The sequence below is a fragment of the Molothrus aeneus genome, chromosome 14 (assembly GCF_037042795.1).
Source record: "Molothrus aeneus isolate 106 chromosome 14, BPBGC_Maene_1.0, whole genome shotgun sequence".
NCBI classification, from domain to species: domain Eukaryota; kingdom Metazoa; phylum Chordata; class Aves; order Passeriformes; family Icteridae; genus Molothrus; species Molothrus aeneus.
In genome coordinates, this window is record NC_089659.1 from 18567174 (window position 1) to 18574291 (window position 7118).

The 7118-nt window shown below is 46.1% G+C and overlaps 1 protein-coding gene across 1 annotated transcript; it reads left to right on the plus strand.

Moving 5' to 3' along the window:
• The first annotated feature begins 3269 nt into the window (after window positions 1-3269).
• LOC136562799 (NADH-ubiquinone oxidoreductase chain 4-like) lies at window positions 3270-5651 on the plus strand. The gene is made up of 2 exons (XM_066559805.1): window positions 3270-3280; window positions 4031-5651. The coding sequence occupies exons 1-2, from the start codon at window positions 3270-3272 to the stop codon at window positions 5649-5651; spliced, it is 1632 nt and encodes a 543-aa protein (XP_066415902.1).
• Window positions 5652-7118: the final 1467 nt, after the last annotated feature.

Genomic DNA, 7118 nt, shown 5'->3' on the forward strand with positions numbered 1-7118 from the left:
GATTTTTGAGAAAGGTTTCTGTTTCAGTCTATTCATCTATAATAAAGATGCAGTGGTAAATAAATTTTATTTCATCATACAAGTGGTCTTTGAACACTGAGGGAGAAATTATTTAATTTTGTTGGCTTAGCATTTAAATGGACACAAACTGGAGAGAATGAGGAACAGAAGGAAAATGTACATGATTGAACATTAATATTTTACTGTAAAAGAATTAAATATCCTAAGGAAACAATGAAAACTTCTTCCAGATGATAGTTAAAATTTGATGAAATAATAATAAAATTTTAATCTTCCAGTTGAATGAAAACACTCCATATGTTGTTAAATGTGCCTAAATTTGAATTCAATTTTGTTGGTTTTTTTGTCTCAGCCAACTGCTGCATGTAGAGATCAGTTTGCTACAGATAAAGACCAGGCCATCCCTCGTTTGTGTGATCATCTGTAACTTTTATCACACAGTTTTTCTTTTGGATCCTCCTGCTGTCCAGATCCTTGAGGGCAAGTCAGAAGTAGATGGCAGAGCAGAGTAAATTCATGTGGGAGAAGCACTTGCTTGCTCACAGAACATATTGCACTTAAATACTTGGAGATTAAATACTGATCCTTTTTGAAAAGTAAACCAGTGCATTTAGGACCATTGGAACCACGGAACAGACACCTTATGGATCTTGGAGCATTGTTTTATATCTTATTTGTATTTTTCCATCTGCCAGTGCAGCTGTGACAGTGGAGCTGAGTGTCATTCCTGCACTCTGTGTTCTGCATCTGCTCCATAGCAGTTTATCTCCAAACCTTTTGTTCTGTGCCATTCCTCACTCTGTCTGTTCTGCACACTCTTGATCTTTCTTCTGTTTATCACTCCTTGCTCTCTGGTACATTTTATCATGCACAGTATCCTTGCAACTTCCTTCTTCACATTTGCTGAGACTGTTAAAATTGGCTTTTTGAAATCCTTTGTAACAGGTTCACTTCATGGCCTACACCTTTTATTAAAACTTACCTTTTATTTCTGTTTTCTTGAAGCTGTCATTATTCCTTCTAACAAGCACACTTTTATAGCTAGTACAGTTTCACTTCATCTGGCACCCAGGTCGTTCCCTCTGTGTCCACTATCATCAAATCTGTCTGTGAGTAGTCATGGCAAATGAATAATGAATGTTCCTTCAGAAGAAAACTTCTCATCTGCCTACCCTTTTGTTTTGCATAAAGTGGCCATTTCCCCTGAAACACCCTTTCATTCTGTGTGCAACACCTACAGGCTGCTGTGATGTTCCTGCAGATCTCTGATATGCTGAGTTTGTGTTGGAGCTCTGTGCTCCAGCCTGATGTGATTCTCTCTGTGCCAGGCACAGGCTTCTTCTCCCAAGGGATTAAAAAAGGAGCCTTTTTGGAGCTGTCCCTTACCATCCTGAGCTGTGCTCCTTTCCTGGGATATGTTCCTTACCTGGGATGAGTTCCCTTCCCTGATGGGTTCCTTACCTGGGCTGTGTCCCTTATCTGGGATGTGTTCCTTACATGAGATGTTTTCCTTACCCAGGATCTGTTCCCTAACCTGGGCTGTGTCCCTTACCTGGGCTGTGTTCCCTGCCTGGGATCTGTTCCCTAACCTGGGCTGTGTCCCTTACCTGGGACATGTTCCCTGCCTGGGATGTGTTCCCAGTCTGGGGTATGTTCCTTGCCTGGGCTGTGTCCCTTACCTGGGATGTGTCCCTGACCTGGGACATGTTCCCTACCTGGGGTATATTCCCTGCCTGGGTTGTGTCCCTTACCTGGGCTGTGTTCCCTCCCTGGGCTGTGTTCCCAACCACCCCATTCCTGTGATCAGACACTCACAGCTCACTTGTCCTTAGGAGCTCCCCGTGTGTGAGCCCTGAGCTGCTCCCAGGCTGTGGTGGCGGCAGAGCTTTAGCAGGGAGAGGCAGTGATGCTGCACAGGCAGGAGGACACCAAAGGTGCCAGAGCACAGCTCCACAGCCTGGCACAGGGCAGGTCCAGGAGCGTTTGAAGCGCTGGGCAGGCCCTGGGTTTGGGGCTTTGCAGCGGTTGCAGCTCCTCAGCACCCAGCAGGCACGGCAGGCCATCCCTTCTGCTCGTTTGTGCGTGAGGTATCTCTGTGCATCTCTGCTAAGGAATCTTCTGAGAAAATAATGCATGTGGCAAAAAGCCAGCCAGGGGAGCAGCTAGAGGAAAAGTAACTGAAGTGCTTTGATTCCAGGCATGAATATTCCAAGCAGACAGATACATGTCAACTTTACCTGCTACCTTTAGCACACGCGTTTTGTTTAAACTCGGAGCTGTGCACAAAACATGAGATGCTTTTGACACTCCTGCTGCCCACATTACTCTAACAACTCATCCGTGGAAGCTTTCTCAGAGCCTAGGGGTGTTGTACTTCAGTGTGTTCATTCCTCTCAACTTCTCCTGGTTTGGTTTTTTTTTAAACAAGTTTAATGAAACACATATTTAATTAGCAGCCCGCTATTGAATAAATACAAACAGATATGCCCCTGCACACAACGCCATTGAAGAAGAATATCAGTGTGAATTTTAAAAATTAAAGCCAACCTTACAAAAGGCAAATATGTTTAATAAATAATGGCTGCTGCTATTTACAAAGCACACAAACCAAGAAGGGAACCTCCCCTGTTAAAAATGAGAAGACTGGGGGAAAAACACAGAAAAACTGAAAGTATTTGCCATAGAATTTTATTTATTTCTCTTTCATTCCCCTCCTTTGGGACATGGTCTAGTTCTTTCTATTCCTCTTGTGGATGTGTGGAGGAGCCTGCAGTGCAGGGCTGAGAGCCTGGGTGCTGATGGCACAGGAGGAAGAGGCAGAGCTGCCTCCAGCACAGGAGCTGCTCCTCTCAGCCTGGGCCACAAAGCTGCCCTCACCTGGGCAGGTTCCTGTTCTTAGGGTGGCTGTTTAGACATTTCAGAACCTTTGAGGCTCTTTGGTGAAGCAGAAAGTACAGGCTGAAGCTATTTTTGTATCCCATTAATACCTTTGTTCCTTTTATTTTCACCTATTTTCAGTATGTTCTGTTCCTGTTCTGTCTGCAGTGATGCTGTGCACTGAAGGGTGTTTGATTTTTAGGTATGACTAAGTTTCACTGGTAGATCAGAAAAATTCTTCACAGGGCCAAATTTGGATGTATTTATCAAATGAAACCAGTCCTGTATTCTCAACACAGATAAAACAATTATCACTCTCTAACATAGGGGCTATACTTTCTAAAGAATTTTAGAAAACTCCAGAGGTAAACATGCAACAGAAGTACCAACTGTTTGCTGAGATTTATAGGAGTAATTTGTTATCATGCTTATTTTCTGCTACAATACTGAGGTTGGGAGCAATGATAAATGCATAATTCAAGGGCTTGCAAAATGCACCCTTAAGTATTTAAAGATGTTCCTGTAGGATCCTGACCATCCATTTCTAAGTTCTTAGTCAAACTGTGTATTTCAAATCACCTTTTTTTTTTAATCTTGAATTTTAAAAAGGTTCCCTTTCAGTATAATTATGATCTGTACTCTGCCAGCTTGTGTCTAACCAAACTCTTTGCCTTGGGGATTTGAGGACATTGAATAAGCAGTGCTGTGGAGCAGCAACAGATTTTCTCTTAAGATTCAAACACAGAAATAAAGAACAAACTAATGATCAAGAGGCAGTCTCCCACAGACCCCGAGTATTCAGTAATGATATACAGACATATTTCTGCTTTTCAAAACCAAAATATATCCAAGACTGAACCCAGCACTCATCTTCTAAAAGTGCTGCTTATTATTCACTGTTAGCAGATAAATGAAAAGCTGTGTTTGTACCAGGTACACATCTCATACATTCAAGCATATATTCAGTATTCATTCCCATCACCCACTTTCATCTGGGGGAGCAGGAGAAGCTCTCCATGACAAGCTCAGGACCAGGAGGAGCCAGCAGAGGTTGTTCACACAGCAATATTGCAGAGCAAGGCCAGTCTGCAGCTCCCAGGGTGGGCTGAGCCTTTTACTGCCACCCCTGCAGCCACACCAGGAGCCCCAGACTGCAGCTGCTGTACCTGTACCTGCTGTACCTGTACCCGCTGTACCTGTACCCGCTGTACCTGCACCTGCTGTACCTGTACCTGCTGTACCTGTACCTGCTTTACCTGCACCTGCTTTACCTCTACCTGCTTTACCTGCAGCTGTACCTGCTGTACCTGTACCTGCTGTACCTGTACCTGCTGTACCTGTACCTGCTGTACCTGTACCCGCTGTACCTGTACCCGCTGTACCTGCACCTGCTGTACCTGTACCTGCTCTACCTGTACCTGCTGTACCTGTACCTGCTTTACCTGTACCCGCTGTACCTGTACCTGCTGTACCTGTACCTGTTTTACCTGTACCTGCTGTACCTGTACCTGCTGTACCTGTACCCGCTGTACCTGTACCCGCTGTACCTGTACCTGCTGTACCTGTACCTGCTGTACCTGTACCTGTTTTACCTGTACCTGCTGTACCTGTACCTGCTGTACCTGTACCTGCTGTACCTGTACCTGTTTTACCTGTACCTGCTGTACCTGTACCCGCTGTACCTGTACCTGCTGTACCTGTACCTGCTTTACCTGTACCTGCTGTACCTGTACCTGCTGTACCTGTACCTGCTGTACCTGTACCTGCTCTACCTGTACCTGTTTTACCTGTACCCGCTGTACCTGTACCTGCTGTACCTGTACCTGCTGTACCTGTACCTGTTTTACCTGTACCTGCTGTACCTGTACCTGCTGTACCTGTACCTGCTCTACCTGTACCTGTTTTACCTGTACCCGCTGTACCTGTACCCGCTGTACCTGTACCCGCTGTACCTGTACCCGCTGTACCTGTACCTGCTGTACCTGTACCCGCTGTACCTGTACCCGCTGTACCTGTACCTGCTGTACCTGTACCCGCTGTACCTGCACCCGCTGTACCTGTACCTGCTGTACCTGTACCCGCTGTACCTGTACCCGCTGTACCTGTACCCGCTGTACCTGTACCTTCTGTACCTGTACCTGCTGTACCTGTACCCGCTGTACCTGTACCCGCTGTACCTGTACCTGCTTTACCTGTACCTGCTGTACCTGTACCTGCTGTACCTGTACCTGCTTTACCTGTACCCGCTGTACCTGTACCTGCTGTACCTGTACCTGCTTTACCTGTACCTGCTTTACCTGTACCTGCTTTACCTGCACCTGCTTTACCTCTACCTGCTTTACCTGCAGCTGTACCTGCTGTACCTGTACCTGCTGTACCTGTACCCGCTGTACCTGTACCCGCTTTACCTGTACCTGCTGTACCTGTACCTGCTCTACCTGTACCTGCTCTACCTGTACCTGCACCTGCTTTACCTGCACCTGCTTTACCTGTACCTGCACCTGCTTTACCTGCACCTGCTTTACCTGTACCTGTACCTGCTCTACCTGTACCTGCTTTACCTCTACCTGCTCTACCTGTACCTGCTTTACCTGTACCTGCACCTGCTTTACCTGTACCTGCTTTACCTGCAGCTCTTTTACCTCAACTCCTCTATGTGCAGCTCCTTTACTTGTATCTGCTTTACCTGCAGCTCCTTTCCCTGCTGCTGCCTTTACCTGAAGCTCCTTTACCTGCACCTGTCTTACCCCTAGCTGCTTTTTCTTCATCTCCTTTCTCTGCACTTCCTTTACCTTCACCTGCCTTACCTGCATCTCCTTTTCCTGCATCTCCTTTACCTTGAGCTCCTTCTCCTTCATCTCCTTTTCCTGCATCTCCTTTTCCTGAATCTCCTTTTCCTGCATCTCCTTTCCCTGCATCTCCTTTCCCTGCATCTTCTTTTCCTTCATCTCCTTTACCTGCAGCTCCTTTACCTTCACCTGCCTCACCTGCATCTCCTTTTCCTGCATCTCCTTTCCCTGCAGGGCAGAGTTGGAGAGCAGGGCTCCATCCTGCAGCAGTCCCTTGGTGAATGATGCCTCCATCATTCCAAACCACCCCACTCTTCCTTCCTCTGGCCCATCTCTCTGTGCTGGCCACGAGGCCACACGCTCTGGGCTGTCCCTGTCCCAGCTGTGCTGGCTCTGTCCCCTCCCTGGGCAGCACTAAAGGCCTTGGCTCTGTGTGAGCACTGCCCAGGGACAGCAAAGCCACCCCTGAGTTCCCAGCACTGCCAGCACAAAGCCCAGCACAGCCCCATAATGGCTGCTCTGAAGAAATTAACTTTATTACAGTCAAACCCAGCACAACACTCCTGGGCTTTGTTCCCTCTCTTCCCTGGACCTGGCAGGATTAAAAGAAGCAGCTCCTCCATAGGCTTGTGGCTCTGATGGCTGTTGCTGTTGGCTTTGGATGCAGGCAGCCAGAATTCTGGAAAAAGAGCTTTTTCTGTAGGGAATAAATTTATGTAAAGATAGAAATTAGAGGAGAAATTCTTTCCTTAGTGCAAGATCAAAGGGAAGGACATGGACATAAAATTTATCCTTGAGTGCTGATTCTGAGCTGACTCTATCCTAAATCAGGTCTGAAGACTGGTGACCAGGGATGATTTCTCATGGCCTTTCCTTATTTGTTGGCTTTTGTTTGAGATTTTGTGTGTGTGTGTGTGAGTGTGTGTTTATGGTTTGGGTTTTGGTTGGTTTTGGGGGTTTTTAATAGGGAAATGTATTGAAACATAAGTTAAAATCTTGTTGTAGATTTTGGGAGCACTGTGCTCTTGCTGTTTGCCTTCAGGAACTGTAGAGTTAGACCAGAGCTGAAGACTGGAAAATCCCACCTGCACAATTGCTTAATGCAGAACTGCTTGAGAACGATGTAATAGAGTCACTGGGGGAGTGCAGCTCATTCTCAGGATCATAGCAGTGCAGGAATTCATCCATGAGGCTGTATCTTTATTAAGCTCAGCTTCACACTATTAAGAAGCCCTGAGATTGCCTGTCCTTTTAATGGACTGTAAGTTCACTTTCAAAATGATGCTATAAAATGATTCAAAGTGTGCCTGCCCAAAATACTGAAACTCTCGTCCTGTGTATTCACCAAAGCAGCCAGAGTGCATTGTGAAGAAAATAAAATAAGAGAATGCTTGACTATTTCTTAGATGTGGCATAGTCAAAGGGCATGCA